The sequence below is a fragment of the Amphiura filiformis genome, chromosome 19 (assembly GCF_039555335.1).
Source record: "Amphiura filiformis chromosome 19, Afil_fr2py, whole genome shotgun sequence".
NCBI classification, from domain to species: domain Eukaryota; kingdom Metazoa; phylum Echinodermata; class Ophiuroidea; order Amphilepidida; family Amphiuridae; genus Amphiura; species Amphiura filiformis.
In genome coordinates this window covers 939,693-955,890 of record NC_092646.1, presented here as the reverse complement: position 1 = coordinate 955,890, position 16,198 = coordinate 939,693, and the positions used below count along the sequence as shown (strand labels likewise).

At 37.4% G+C, this 16,198-nt stretch overlaps 2 protein-coding genes across 2 annotated transcripts; one reads left to right on the top strand and one right to left on the bottom strand.

Annotated features, from left to right (window-relative positions):
• Positions 1 to 329: 329 nt before the first annotated feature.
• LOC140140781 (uncharacterized) lies at positions 330 to 9,877 on the top strand. The gene is made up of 4 exons (XM_072162525.1): positions 330 to 673; positions 1,008 to 1,114; positions 1,982 to 2,077; positions 8,457 to 9,877. Exons 1-4 carry the CDS (start codon positions 398 to 400, stop codon positions 8,728 to 8,730), a joined length of 753 nt encoding a protein of 250 aa, XP_072018626.1. The 5' UTR covers positions 330 to 397; the 3' UTR covers positions 8,731 to 9,877.
• Positions 9,878 to 11,361: 1,484 nt separating this feature from the next.
• On the bottom strand, positions 11,362 to 15,027 carry LOC140141667 (uncharacterized). Its single transcript, XM_072163579.1, has 4 exons — positions 14,842 to 15,027; positions 13,733 to 13,851; positions 12,641 to 12,820; positions 11,362 to 11,733 (listed from the first exon to the last, which is right to left on the bottom strand). Exons 1-4 carry the CDS (start codon positions 15,025 to 15,027, stop codon positions 11,406 to 11,408), a joined length of 813 nt encoding a protein of 270 aa, XP_072019680.1. The 3' UTR covers positions 11,362 to 11,405.
• Positions 15,028 to 16,198: the final 1,171 nt, after the last annotated feature.

Below are 16,198 nucleotides of genomic sequence, written 5' to 3'. Positions count from 1 at the left end.
TTTCCAACGTCTTGTCAAAGTAAAATTGTACTATAGTCCTACTGTTACACTGAAGTAAAACCTTACTACTTTTTTGAATACCTTGAATACAAATTCTTCTACATATTTGAAGTATATTATCATGACGAAAGTAGAATTTCAAACATATGAAGGTCGCTCGTTTCAAATTCGGTGGGTAACCAGGTTTTTTCGAACGCTGTTCATAATTCGATGACTGAACTATTCCTGTAGCATGCTGCAAACAGCAGTAGCATTTGAACAAATTAAGGCACTCTATAGCGAAGTAAAACCCTAGCCCCTTCCTGTTGAAGTTAAAACACACACAACTTCATTCTTCACTCAAGTAGTGGCATATATAATTTCTTCAATTTGTTTAAATCATTATAATATCTTCAAAATGATTTTAAAAACTGATTTTATAAGTTGGTCAATTAGTGTGTCTTCATTATTACTTTCAAGTGTGTTTTTACTCGTGGGTTCACCAACAAATGTAGCGGCTAGAGAGCATCGACTTATCAGACAGCCACAGAAATTGCCTATAGAACCGACAACGCCTAGTACAGAATGTAGGAATTCAGTGTATTCAATTGGAAGATCCTTGCAATACCATTATATTTGTTGTGAAGAAACTAGACAGGTGGGACAGCCTCGGCAAGGAGGAGAAGGTCAGAAGGTAGGTCAATGGAAAAGATGGCCATATTGCTTAAACACATTCCCGGGGTTTAATTATGGTCACTGAACCCAGCAGAGTTGAAACGAGTCAAGTCATTTCTAGCAGTCATAATATTCTCTATGGGAAAATTTGAGAATATGAATTGAGTCATTTCATTTTTGAAAAGTCGAGTCTCGATTCAGGGCGCGTTCTTCTTGTTCTTGTTCTTCTTCTTCTTGTTGTTCTTGTTCTTGTTCTTGTTCTTCTGTTCCTTCTTTTCTTTCTCCCCTTTTCTTCTTCTTCTGTCTATACGACCTTTACAAATCACAATTTATTATTTGCTTTTTTATATCAGAAAAAGGTTCCAAATTTTGACTGCAATCCTGTCAATGCCTTCGGCACACTCAATGAAATATTTTTCAACTGCAATGGTACAGAAGGACAAAACAACGCCAGACACAGGTAATAAATGTTAATTCCTTGTTCTTAGAACACATTATCTATATATATCTATAGCTCACCTGTAATGGGTTTGAGCACTCTAAATTCCAAAGTTAGTCACTTGTAAAGTAAACTTGTTATAATACGCCCCCACTATTTTTAGTGGTTGAGCACTCTCGACTACTTTTGGAGTAGAGACTGTTCTGGTTGGATTGGTTCGTCATGATTTTGACACCACAGAATGTATATACTCGTATAAACATTTCTGTAAATTTGAAATCATGACAAACTATCCGTCTGATGATCGGTTTACCCAATGATCGTAAGTGAGGGTATTCCGTGAAACTTTAAGTAACGGTTGCCTTGCCAGAGGTCTATACTTTGAATTTGTTTCTATAGCTCACCTGTAATGGGTTTGAGCACTCTAAATTCCAAAGTTAGTCACTTGTAAAGTAAACTTGTTATCATACGCCCCTACTATTTTTAGTGGTTGAGGTCTCTCGACTACTTTTTGGAGTAGAGACTGTTCTGGTTGGCTTGGTTCGTCATGATTTTGACACCACAGAATGTATATACTCGTATAAACATTTCTGTAAATTTGAAATCATGACAAACTATCCGTCTGATGATCGGTTTACCCAATGATCGTAAGTGAGGGTATTCCGTGAAACTTTAAGTAACGGTTGCCTTGCCAGAGGTCTATACTTTGAATTTGTTTCTATAGCTCACCTGTAATGGGTTTGAGCACTCTAAATTCCAAAGTTAGTCACTTGTAAAGTAAACTTGTTATATATATCTATATATATATTTCTTGTGATTTCCCTATACTGACGAATAAGAGATGGTTATAAACCGTTATCACCATTTTGTATTTCTGATAATATGCAGTTGTGATAGGCGGTGGGGTTTCGTAGCTGAGGACACATGTTGGATGTGGTCTACTTGCTATACTGGAGCATGTCAAAAAGAAGAATTAAACCTTGGGTGAGTTAAAGATTTTCCTTCGTTTAGAGGTTTACATTCAATCGGTAGAAGTGCGGAACTTGACGTTTAAAACATTCATCATCATGATCATCTCTTGTAAAACTCCTGCTAGAATTTTAAAAACAATTGAGATGGCAACGTATTTTAAACTTTTAAAAGTTATACTTAGAGGTAAGAAAACAGTATCATACATCGAGGGTTGACAACCAGAAGGTCTTAACTCAAAAAGTGCCTTTTTGAGAAAAATTAGTAAAAATAATATTTTGCATTGAGATGTGACCAAGTATTATTGTGCTATACATGCAATAGGAAGTTGAATTGAGTTAAGGCTTATGATTTTAAGAATCTGTGGGTATAACAGATTATTTTGGTACCAAAATCTCAAAATGGCCAAAAGTGAGTTAACGGATTAGGCCATTTTAAATCGACTTTCGAAAAGTTTTTTGATACATTCATTGATTTCTCAAAAAGTATAAATCGTAGTTTAACAAATAACGGTTCAAATGAAAGCCATAATTGGGGGCTAATTGTTGTATCACTATAAAAGGCCTGACACCAATATAAACACTTGTTTCGGTGACCCAAGTTCATGGTCATTTCTGCTCACGCACTTTTTTACAGATGGCCTGGAATTTCATATTTCGGTTTCAGCGATTGCCCGAAAAAGGTGGTATGCTTTTGAAAAGCGTTTCCGCTTGGAATGTAGATAGTTATTGTTGCTATTACTCTTCGCGATTTTAATTTATGCCCTCTTTAGCCGACAATTTTCAATGCATTTTACACAATAGATACGTCGCTTGCATAAATAATTTTTAACAGTATCGTTTTTGTTAACCAACATACCATCCAAATTAGTTCTCAAGACTTTGATGAAACCATAGATACCAAATCGGACTGCATGTGATGAACAGATTTTAAACTAGAATCAAAAGAACCAGCGTAGGCCCTCTCAAAATGTACTTTTTTTAAATATCGCGTTGTGATAATGACTGCCTTTTCCTTGTTTTTTATAACAAGGAAAAGCTTTACTTACCTCAAACTTCTCAAGTAGCGTTGTCTCAATGTCCGTTACTGGTTGGTATTATTCAGATTAAGCGATTTTCATGATTTAGGCCTACTTAGCCTAGATTTGACCAACTATTTGCCCACACCGTGTACGAATATATTCCAAATATGGCGCTGCATTCAGTATCACACTAACGACAAGGTTATACTAAGATGTGTAAGACTTTCTGACACTATATTCACGGTTTTTTCTAATGGCTGTTCAAACTTATGACAAATTTGGCTGGTTTGCGTTGTTCAATACCATTTCACCCTGATGTGACAGTGACGTCACATCCGGGGTCATGTCAGTATAAAGCTGGTTTCATACTACCCTGCCGCTTGTAATGAGCGGCGTGGCGCACGCGCATTGCAGACAATCGGACACAATCAAGGCTTGTCATTGGTTGAAACGCTCTGCCGCCTGCCGCAGCGGCAAGCGGCAGGACAGTATGCTGGGGCCATTATACGAATTTTATTAGGTGCAGCATCACTCGCTGCAGTTCGATGGCGCTGGTGTACATACGCACGCGTTTAAAGATACCACATAGATGCGAGAGCGAAACAGCTGTTCACAACGCGTTGACATCACTGCCACATCGGGGTGAAAAATGGTATAGGTAATAGATGACTATGAAACCTCATACTCGCCCCTCGATAAAGGTTGGCAATTGAAGCAGGCCTCAGTTTAGCGAAATTTGTCTAGTTTAATGCGATGCGAGTGCAAACGCCGCTCGGACTGTGAAGGTTTCTGGATACAGAATATGAGTTTAGATTAGGCCTATATCATGTCCTCTAGGCCATATAATTTATTTTTTGGAAAGGAAAGTCTAATCTCGGAGCATATTCAATTGAGAAGGGACTGGATTTTGTCATAATAATATAAAAATTAATACTTGTCGTCCATAACAAGAAAGAATGCCTCGCGATTTTTTTTATATCCTGCCATAGTATTTTAATTGATTAAACTAAACATGAAGCTATATCTTTACTAGCTTCATGCACTAATTTGCAGACCCGCCCGGCCTTCTACATGTAGTGAGTACCACATTAGATTGTGTTTACAAGAAATAATAAGCGCTGCATCCTCGAAATTTCTTATGCCAGCAGCTTTGATGATTAAATATTATCTACAACCCGGCACCTGTGTTCAAGGCCTTTCTTTTATCTATTCGACCTCAAAAGAAAGGATTAGAATGATCAGAATACCGTCCCTGACCCCTTTCCACACATTAATAATGAGTCGGTAAGGGAACGTGCTACCGTTATAGTTCAACGAGTACGTATGGCCACTACACAGTTCAATGGCCTTATTGTGATCAGGCGGTCGTTTTAAAAGCACGGTCCCTGACTGCGTGGGCATATTTCCGGGCAAGGAACAATAGAGACCAATTGCCTGGCAATGACGTCACATGTAATCCCAGTCTATAGTGTGATTAGAACATTATAGGCTGGTGGTCACTTATAGTACGATCAGTACGAAAAGTCCAATGCGATTATTAATGTATTTTCTAAAATTAAAAGAACCACTTTTTAGCGGGAATTTTTGTAAGTTACACAGCTGAAGTTGTGAAAGGGTTGAAAGACTACAATATTACGGCATAAACAAGAATTTCTTTGTTTGGTCGTTATTCCTATAGGCTCATCCGTTAAGGCCTTCTGTTTGTCAACCCTCGACATGTACTATCACACATAAACTCCTCAACAAAAGTTTGGAAAGATTTTCAAGCATCTATATCTCAATTATTTGTGACATGTTCATATCGTGTTGCATATCAGCTTTACAATAACACCACATTTGAAACAAGCACCCTTTTCACGCCTGGGTACACGTCTCTCTATTTTAACGAACTAAACTTTAACGAAACAAACTTTAACGAACAAAACATTAACATGATTAATGAACTAAACTTTAACGGGTTATGCCATTTTAAATCGACTTTCGAAAAGTTTTTTGATACATTCATTGATTTCTCAAAAAGTAAAAATCGCAGTTTAACAAATAACGGTTCAAATGAAAGCCATTATTGGGGGCTAATTGTTGTATCACTATGATAGGCCTGACACCAATATAAACACTTGTTTCGGTGACCCAAGTTCATGGTCATTTCTGCTCACGCACTTTTTTACAGATGGCCTGGAATTTCATATTTCGGTTTCAGCGATTGCCCGAAAAAGGTGGTATGTTTTTGAAGAGCGTTTCCGCTTGGAATGTAGATAGTTATTGTTGCTATTACTCTTCGCGATTTTAATTTATGCCCTCTTTAGCCGACAATTTTCAATGCATTTTACACAATAGATACGTCGCTTGCATAAATACCGCTATTTTTAACAGTATCGTTTTTGTTAACCAACATAACATCAAAAAGAGTTCTCAAGACTTTGATGAGACCATAGATACCAAATCGGACTACATGTGATGAACAGATTTTACACTAGAATCAAAAGAACCAGCGTAGGCCCTCTCAAAATGTACTTTTTAAAATATCGCGTTGTGATAAAAATGACTGCCTTTTCCTTGTTTTTTATAACAAGGAAAAGCTTTACTTACCTCAAACTTCAAACGTAGTGCTGTCTCAGTGTCCGTTACTGGTTAGTATTATTCCGATTAAGCGATTTTCATGATTTAGGCCTACTTAGCCTACATTTGAGCAACTATTTTCCCACACCGTGTACGAATATATTCCAAATATGGCGCTGCATTCAGTATCACACTAACCACAAGGTTATACTAAGATGTGTAAGACTTTCTGACACTATATTCACGGTCTCCACTGGTCTCCACTATATTGAGAGCAGGTCTCATTTTTACTCCTTGAAAAAGAAAAGTTTTGTCTTTTCGAAACGTCGGGTTTTTAACTCTGTTTATATATTTTGTGTTACTCCCCCATTGGATGTTGTGTCATATTTTCCCTGTTTTTAATTTTATCCATTGCTAGTGTGACACTGTTGTATCCTTTTGGATCCATCCTTTGGTTCCCTGCTGGTCAGTTGGAACAGATTTTCCCTGTTTTTATAACTATATTCACGGTTGTTCTAATGGCTATTCAAACTTATGACAAATTTGGCTGGTTTGCGTTGTTCAATACCATTTCACCTAGTCTTGGTACCAGCCGGTGTGTGCTCCTCCGTCACTAACGGTGACGGAGGAGCACAAACCGGCTGGTACCGAGACTATATTTCACCCTGATGTGACAGTGACGTCACATCAGTATAAAGCTGGTTTCCACAAAGGAGTAAGATATCTTACTCCTCTGTGCTGGTTTCATACTACCATGCCGGTTGCAATGAGCGGCGTGGCGCACGCGCATTGCAGACAAACGGACACAATCAAAACTTGTCATTGGTTGAAACGCTCTGCCGCTTGCCGGGTGTTCGTGATCGCGCGCCATTATCGCGATGATCGGGGATTCCTTTTTTGTGATGAAGGCACCAGCCGAAATGTCCGTTTTCCAGAATGCAATGAACATAACTCTGTACTCCCCCGGGGAGATGATGTATTTTGCGACACTCATGGCGGGAAAGAGATATGAAACGAATTTTATTAGGCGCAGCATCACTCGCTGGAGTTCTGGCGCTGGTGTACATATACGCACGCGCTTAAAGACACCGCATAGATGCGCGAGCGAAACAGCTGTTCACAACGCGTTGACATCACTGCCACATCGGGGTGAAAATGGTATAGGTAATAGATGACTATGAAACCTCAAACTCGCCCCTCGATAAAGGTTGGCAATTGAAGCAGGCCTCAGTTTAGCGAACTTTGTCTAGTTTAATGCGATGCGAGTGCAAGCTCAGACTGTGAAGGTTTCTGGATACCGAATATGGGTTTAGATTAGGCCTATATCATGTCCTCTAGGCCATATAATTTATTTTTGGAAAGGAAAGTCTAATCTCGGGGCCTATTCAATTGAGAAGGGACTGGTCATACTTAATGCCTCGCGATTTTTTTTGATATCCAGCCATAGTATTTTAATTGATTAAACTGAACATAAAGCTATATCTTTACTAGCTTCATGCACTAATTTGCAGACCCGCCGGCCTTCTACATGTAGTGAGTACCACATTAGATTGTGTTTACAAGAAATAATAAGCGCTGCCTCCTCGAAATTTCTTATGCCACCAGCTTTGATGATTAAATATTATCTACAACTCGGCACCTGTGTTCAAGGCCTTTCTTTTATCTATTGACCTCAAAAGAAAGGATTAGAATGATCAGAATGCCGTCCCTGACCCCTTTCCACACATTAATAATGAGTCGGTAAGGGAACGTGCTACCGTTATACTTCAATGAGTACGTATGGCTACTACGCAGTTCAATGGCCTTATTGTGATCTGGCGGGAGTTTTAAAAGCACGGTCCCTGACTGCGTGATCATATTTCCGGACAAGGAACAATAGAGACCAATTGCCTGGCAATGACGTCACATGTAATCCCAGTCTATAGTGTGATTAGAACATTATAGGCTGGTGGTCACTTATAGTACGATCAGTACGAAAAGTCCAATGCGATTATTAATGTATTTTCTAAAATTAAAAGAACCACTTTTTAGCGGGAATTTTTGTAAGTTACACAGCTGAAGTTGTGAAAGGGTTGAAAGACTACAATATTACGGCTTAAACAAGAATTTCTTTGTTTGGTCGTTATTCCTATAGACTCATCCCTTAACAAACTAAATTTTAACGAACTAAACGTTTAACGAACTAAACATAGACAATAAGTGGAACATTGAAAGTCAGACTCTATGTCTTTTGGAGGGAAGAAAATGGAGACTGAGGAAGGGAGAGTGTGTTTCCGGGTGGGGAGTGGGGTGTGAATGTGGGGTGTGTGGAGGGGTGAGTGGGGTGAGTTTGCATTGGCAAAGGAAATTTTGAATGAGAAAACGGACATTTTCGTGAGAAACGGCCAAAATGGAAAGAGAAACTTCGTGGTGTGTGTGTCAATCATTATTGTCTTATTAAAACTGATGAGAATTAGTAATCCCTGCTGCTGAGCTCAAACCAAAAGAATGAGAAAATTTAAATTATTTCCATTTTGGCCGTTTCCTGGCCGTTTCTAACCAAAATGTCCGCTTTCTCATCCAAAACATCGTCTAGTGGTGGTGGGTGTGTAGGTATGTTTTGTGCTTAGATATGTTGAACATGTTGAATGGGAACTTAATGAAAACTTGTAAATACCTAATCATGATACGGTGGCTTCTTGATAAATAAGGAAAGGCAGGGGGAAAAAGATTTTGATCCTGACTGCTGGCCCCTATTCTTGGTACGTGAAGAACTCCAATCAAAAGCCCACCAAAACATAACTGAACTATAACGCTTTTTTCTCCTTATACCAGGTCTGCCGTTAAAGAAGGCTTCTGCGGTGACGGCCGATGCGATCACAAAGAAAACGTAGAGGAATGTGCTATAGACTGCTGCCCGGAAGTAAACTTTGAATGTAGTGTCACTAATAGCACGTGTGCAGACATATGTTGCAGTGAACCTAGTTGTTGTATGAACCTATCGTTCCTAGTGGGTAACCAATGGAGGTATATTTTGATTGGAGTGGGTGTTTGTATTGTCCTGGTGTCTATCTGCTGTTGCGTCTGCTGTTGCTGCTTTTGCTGCTAAAGTGTCAACGCTTGATCTCAGAAATGACAAAATACCAACTTCATGAAAGTCATACAAAACTTTAATAGGTTCAGAACACGAAGCAATGCATGGGTGATTTTTAACAATACTTTTTGAGCAATATAACTGGTACATATTGGGGGGGGGGGCGTATCTGTCGTAACGTATCTGTTCAGCCTTTTCCCGCCTTTTCCTTAATCGTGCAAGTGTACAAACTGTCACCGATTTAATACCCATACTTGATCAATCAATTAATCACAGTCTGTATGATATTTGCCTTGATTTATCACGGAGTCTTATCTTTCGAGGGGAGTGGAATTTAGGTAACGTAAGGGTTTTCTCACTAATAGACCTGGATTTTTTCTAAACTCTAAGACCATTATTCTATGTCACACATGTATAATATAGCCCTGAAGTCTGCTTGATTCATCACATAAGAGAACATTCATCTACCCAATTATTTTCAGTTGTTATCCGTTACAAAAATGGTAACGTATCTGTTTTTAATATTGAAATACTATTTATAAATTTATAAGAAATAAGGCCGTTTATATAATGTCATTATACTGTAGTGGGAAAGAAACATATATGTCCGGCAATCGTATTTTGTTATACTATCCTTATACTGAGTCCTGATTCCTTTCTTTGTTTACTATTTTACAACGTTTTTATTATGAAATAAGTACGTGGTTCACCATTGGTACCGAAAGTAAAGATGCAATCGAAACGTATTTAAACCGAACTTTCTAGGGTATCGTGGGAACCCTATACAAACTTCCTTGTTTTTAGTAACAGCACACGAGGTGACCAAAGCAAAACAAAACACAGTTCTGATCGGGAATCTGATCTTTTACACGTATTTCACTTCAACAAAGAAGCGGACTATTAACAATGTATGTTAATTGATGCGGAGAGTATAGGCTATGTTAACATGGAAAGGCGTGACAAATCAAGGGCGGATGGAAAGATTGCGGGATTCTCAAATATGGCAATAATTCGAACCTCAAACAAACACTTAAAATAACTTAGTTTCAAATTATTTTATCAGCCACTTGCTTGGTGATATGTTTATTCCATCATCATAAATAACTTACATCTTTACAAAAATAAATTTTATTTGTAATATAAATTTACAAAATAATAGTAATATGATAAGTATATACATGTATGTATAATTATTGCAGCAGTCAAGTTAATATTTTCAGGTCTCAGAAACAGACCGTTTTGTAATGAATACCTATATTATAACCAGCAAGTTTAATTAGTTTTCCCCTTTTTAGGATGCACACCTGTAAATAGGCAAAACTGGACTTACTATATTAAAAAGCCTGTGTTATAAATTTGAAGACCTGAGCGCCAGAAGACCGTAAGTCCACTTGGCCCCTCAACATGTATACACTTAAGTTGCGTATAGTTTCGGATAGTTTGGTAATGTTTTATAAATGTTCAGGGGCCAAAACAAATCTTTCACCACATTTCATGATGTTTTCACCCTGGAACATGTATTAAACATTATAAAATCCCAAGAAACTATACGTAACTTAGTGTATACATGTTGAGGGGCCAAGTGGACTTACGGTCTTCTTGGCAATTTCCTGAAGTACCAGGTCAAACTGAGTCATCTGGTATGGGGAAATACTGAAATCTAAGTTATTTCACATAAAGTAGCCACTTAGTGTTCATGACCGAGAATGGAATATGTATTTCATGTTGAAATGGCCTAAGGTTATAGGTCAAAAACTATGGGTCACAGAAATATGCCACTATATACTTTTTCATTATTATCACATTCAGCATAATACATTGATAAACATTCCTGGTCAAATAAATACATTTTTGCACCAAAAATAGTGTAAGAAATGGGCATTTTTGGCAAAAAATGATAAAAATCATGAAAAAATATTTTGCCTCAATGTGGTATGACGGAATATTTTTGTTCACAGATTTAAAATAGTCATATGGCCTCCATTATTCAGAGCAAAAATTAAGGTTGACATCCAAAAGTCACAAAAACACATGTTGAGCCAAAATATCTCAGTCATCGTCGCTTTTCAGAATTTCCAGTCGGCACTACTACTACCCCCTCTATAGCTTACGTCCTCACTGTGTTAACCGTTTTAACACTTGTTCGGTATTACCGACATTTTGAGCAATTGACATGACAACGTATCGACACACCGAGGACATTTTGTCATTTTTTTCAGGTCCTCGGAAATATTAGTAGTGTATACACGTTTGTTTGATGACATGTAAAACTATGTCATTTTTAAGAACAAGTGAACACTGATGGCGCTATTTATCTAAAATCGTGTTTTCATCTTTACAAGGTGTAGACACTGATATAGTGTTAACAAATAATAAGGCAATTTTCAAAACCCTTTTTTTATCATGAAATGTAAGGCATAACTTATAATATTTGGCTAAATTAAATTTAAAATATATGAAAATAGCGCCCTCAACTTGAACACAAATATACATTTTATAGAATAAAAATTAAAACAAAAATTAAAACAAAAAAGCATAAAAAGATGAATCAGTTGATAAAGAAACGAAAATATACGTGGAAAATAGCTTAAATTATACGTATATATTAATGTGATAGCTATTGGTATTAATTGAACATTATTAGAAAATTGAAACAACCGTGTATAGAGTGGTGTATGTGTTAGATTGCGCTAAACTGGTGTATTCTTCTCTTTATTTTTACCATGTTTATCGTGTTTATCTCTCCTATATTTTTTACAACATCTCCTTGCACAGCACACACAACAGCAACAACAACAGATATTAAGGAGTACAATAAAACCTACTACACCTACATTTATCCATATAATAGTTTGCCAAAGTCCCCTGAAAAGATCTGAGAATACCGAACCTGAGTTAATGTTACAGCACTGTGGCTGTCCACAGCATGGATCAGTACATGTGATATTCAGCCCCTGGCATTTTTCAGGATTCGCTTGAGGACAGCAGTCTATGGGACAGGAATCACTGGTTTCATTTAAGGGTAGACGAGGTATTGTTGGTCGAAGCAACCTAAAAATCGATTTTCATTATCTATATCAATATATTATTGAAAATTAACGTCTTGATGTTTTGCAAAAGTTCATTCTACAAATCATATACTTTGCAAACTTGCTTAATTTATTGTTGTTAATGAGTTAAGTACGTTTTTCAAAAGTGTTGTTGATTCAGCCCTCTTTACAACGTAACGCAAGAACCGCAGCACCTATAAAAGTGTATCTGTGGTATTTTAATTCTTCTACACGCTCGCTATGAATTGAGCAATGCAGTTTTTGCCAAAGCTCACTACCATTCGTAAGATGCTGTGAACTACCAAATCACAACAGTTTAAAATAATTAATAACCTTAAATCACATTGACCGTCACCGCAAAAATCTTCCTTTAATGATGTTCTGGAGAAAGAAAATATAACATTATTTTTGATTTGCCAAACTTCTACGCCCATTGCTGTTTACAAGCCCATTCCTGTATCTGGTTCTCTTTCATGTTATGTGTAGCTGTAGGGGTTTTTATGCGAACCATTAAGGAATCGGATAGCAACGTTTGCAGAGTATATTTTGTGGGACCGGAGCACATCAGACATATCAAATTGTATTTTGAATATGAGGAATGTCCTTCCGACATCAAATATATTTTTATTTTTTGAAATTCGTTATATAATGCAAATTTTATGACAAATTATTAAAATTTGATATTTTTAATATTTTTTTAAATATTTAACAGTCCTTGAAGTACACTTTAGAAATCTAATGATATGTACTTAAAGTGTATGTAGCTTGGATGAAAAGCCGACCATCAATTGAAAATACGATTTATTCTTTGATGAGCTTTTATGACATAAAACTACAAATACTGTTGCTGTTATGATGCATTTTATGTGTCAGACTCAGTCTTGTTGGCTACGTTCACTGGATATTGATAGGTACCAATCATTTTGATACACCCTGTATATACATACCCTATTTGTTCTTCTTCCTTTTCACAAGCCCCTGCGAAACATTCTGACCACACCCAGCAATCTGGTTTAACCTCATCCTGCGGAAGCCACCCCCAACGAGCGGTACATCTGCAGGGAAGGTTTATAATAAATTTATACATTATAACACATTCAATCACATTCGAAATTTAACAAAGCAATTTGAAGGAAGGGAGATGAGGTAGTAATTAAAGGATGACTCCGGCAATCACAACAATTTGCCTTTTATGTTAAAAAATAATTATCAAGCACGAATCACATGATTTTATTTTAAACATAATATCGGCCATAAAAATGAATAAAAACAGCCATCTCTGAACATGCGATATTCCAAATTCCCGGGCAATGAAATTGTATAGTGTGGATATGAATGAAATAGTATAGATATTGTGATGCCACCTTTTCGTCCTATTCATCGTATATGATAATATTGGTAGTCTGTCTGTGAGTTGGTGTGTTTCTCTGTCTGTCCGCCCTTATAGTCGTAAACTGACAGGTCGCATGGCCCTCAAACTTGATGGGTAGGTGCAACTTGGTCTGGTCCGAGCCAGAGCAAGTTTGCATTTGTTAGTGGACTATTACCTCTCTCTCTACTCCCCATAGGTTGCCATGGTCAGTCTCTAACGTATCAAATCGCCAAAGATTAAAGCAGGTTCGTGAAATTTGGTGGGATTGACCAGCGAGCAAGACCAAAAATGTCAAGGTCATTTTGGGGTCATCCGGTGTCAAATCACCATATATTGTTGAAGGTTAATAAATTTTGGTGGGATTGACCACCGATGCTAGACCAAACATATCAAGGTCATTTTGGTATCATTCAGAGCAACTTCGCCATAGATTGTCGCAGGGTCATGAAATTTGGTGGGAAGGCCACTGGAGCAAGATAAATTTAAACTGACTGAAATCTTCCCCCAATTACAAACCGTGAAAGACGGGTGGCGGCCTAGTATTACATATTTTTAATGAATTGATGCAAAATAGAGACAATATAAATAAACCAACCTTTCCATGGCGTTTTTCTGTCCAGTTTGTCCTGCACAATTAAATATCTTGGTTTCATTTTTCCACTGTGCCTTCGTTTCCTTCTCCTTGCACTGGAAATTTGCAATTATGTCTGGGTCCTGTAGTTAGAAGTACAAATTCAAGAACTGTGAAATGCGAAGTTCAAAAGCATTTTATTTTAACCTTGGAGCTATGAACAGGTGGCATCAATATATCTGTGGTGGCACTATATAACGATTTTTATAAAGCGCAATTATTTGTTGTTCCCTACGCACAGGTACAACGCCTAGACGTTGATTCACAAGCCTCAGCACACTTTAGAGTGTGTAAGTAGCAGATTTCTTTCATGTAATTCAACTTCTTTAAAGAATTTAAAAGAACAAAAAAAAAAAAAAAAAAAAGAAAAAAAAAAAGAAAAAGCAGTACGTTTAAAAGCTACAATCAGGGAAAATGTTAGAGTACTTTGGTGAATATCCGCCCCCCCCCCCCTTCAATGTTGGTCAAAGCCATGCTATCCGGGACCGTGAGACCCAACATTCAAAGATGGGGAGTGAGAAAAGGTGAGATACATGGCAGAGTCTCTAATTGAAATTCATGACAGATCCGTATCGCTCGCCTTATTATTGGCATGAATTGCATTTGAATTGTTTTGAGCAATTGTTTTGTCGCTGATTGTGGATCTGTAGAATATGTTTCATATACGGTTATTGTACTAAACGCCTGTGACCAAAGATTGAACAATTCATTATGCGCAGCATACATGACAAATGATAGACTTTTAAGCTTTATCGTGTTTAAAATCACAATTATTACAATACGTAAGTAAAGACAAATAATGTGAAATCATTGGATATTCACACAATATACTTGTAAGATTAACTGGAATAAAGAAACATATACATTACTCGTATACTTTGATTAAGAGAAGACATTGTAAGGAATGAAGGAATGAAATCATAACTCAAACACAGATTGATCGGCGGACACCGGCGGTTAAACCGCGTTCCATTGTTTAGAATAATAGAAACCAGCTCCAACCGGGCGGAACCGTCCGGAACCAGCGGTCGGCCACTGGTCGAGTTTTGATTTCACCCCTAAGCTCATCTTACCTTGAATGGGGATACTGTCTCTGTGGTTGTGGGCGTCTGACAACAGGTATAAAATTGTCTTAATAATCCACTAAAAGAAATTTGGTAATTCTGACATTCCGTAGAAACGGAATTACTCGATGAATCTTTCTGTCCAGAAATCACCACAAATAATGCAGTAAATAACAGGAGGCATGAGGAACACATGTTTAAGCGCGGTAAATATAATGCAGATACCATCGCTCTCTCTATATAAACTATGTTTTCTTCAAGTAATGTCGTGATACTTTAATTGAATCAATAATATGTAGTAAATCCAGATTGAATGATTTAGGTTGATAAACAATTGATGAAGCGTCAAATTCACTTGTCAGATACATGTTTGGGTTTATGTTCTTATACCTTATATTCTTATGTTGGCGGAAGTTTCTTTGAACTTAAAACCAATCTGACTGCCTTACTTTCCCGGTTGCGAGGGTTGTTGTCGGTTGTAAGAACTTAAGAGTTTCCTTTTGACGGGCCATTTAAACTTCACAAAAACCCTAAATGGTTTATTATGGTATGTATAGGATATGCGCTTCTTAGCCGCAAATTATGGTATGTCTTTGGCCACAGCGAATTCCTGTAAAATATTTAGAGTATTTATCTTTAAGATGTATATAGATCTATCTATATCTATCTATATATAATGGACGAATCCATCTGTATATTAATTTATTTATTTATCGCTCCTTTCGTTGAACACTCTCTGAAGACACTTTATATATACATATATATTTCCTGCCCCCCCCCCCCTTTTACCCTCCCCAGGGCTCATAATTATTGCACAGCCCCTTAGAAGAGACCGTTAGAAATGTCCATAGCGTTTTTCGTATGTCAAAATGTAACATAGATGGGTAACAAAATGTCTAAATACCAATTTTACCCTAATGAGGCAGTGACGCATTGTGACAACTGTTTTTCGCACGCATCTATGAGGGATCTTTAAACGCGTCCGTGCGTACGTCATCGCTTTGAGCAAACGCTAGAGCTATTTGGAGTTGCGCCTAATAAAATGAACACAGAAGTCATTACCACATCAGGGTGGAAAATGGTATAATCGAATGGCCCTGTTAACGCTGTAAAACCACACAGGTAATTTATCCAATTCTGCCATCTTTTTTCGCGAAATCATCGGAACAGTCATGGTGTGAGCACATCCTCCATTGGCTAGGTCCATCGCAAAATAGGTCTATATTATCATGACTTATGAAGGTTCATTATTTTACATGACTTTACAAACATCGAATGTTAGCATATGACGACCTGAGCGCAAGAAGACCGTAAGTCCACTTGGCCCATCAACATGTATACACTATTGCGCATAGTTTCGTATAGT

What these genes read in the sequence shown, in the direction of transcription:
- LOC140141667 (XM_072163579.1), bottom strand. Translation starts at nt 15,027, where the DNA reads ATGTGTTCCTCATGCCTCCTGTTATTTACTGCATTATTTGTGGTGATT. An exon ending in CAGAAAAACGCCATGGAAAG is followed by an intron (nt 12,821 to 13,732) that starts GTTGGTTTATTT and finishes CCTTCCCTGCAG; the next exon opens with ATGTACCGCTCGTTGGGGGT. An exon ending in AACGTAGCCAACAAGACTGA is followed by an intron (nt 11,734 to 12,640) that starts GTCTGACACATA and finishes TCGTCTACCCTT; the next exon opens with AAATGAAACCAGTGATTCCT.
- LOC140140781 (XM_072162525.1), top strand. Translation starts at nt 398, where the DNA reads ATGATTTTAAAAACTGATTTTATAAGTTGGTCAATTAGTGTGTCTTCA. An exon ending in CAAAACAACGCCAGACACAG is followed by an intron (nt 1,115 to 1,981) that starts GTAATAAATGTT and finishes GATAATATGCAG; the next exon opens with TTGTGATAGGCGGTGGGGTT. An exon ending in AAAGAAGAATTAAACCTTGG is followed by an intron (nt 2,078 to 8,456) that starts GTGAGTTAAAGA and finishes TCCTTATACCAG; the next exon opens with GTCTGCCGTTAAAGAAGGCT.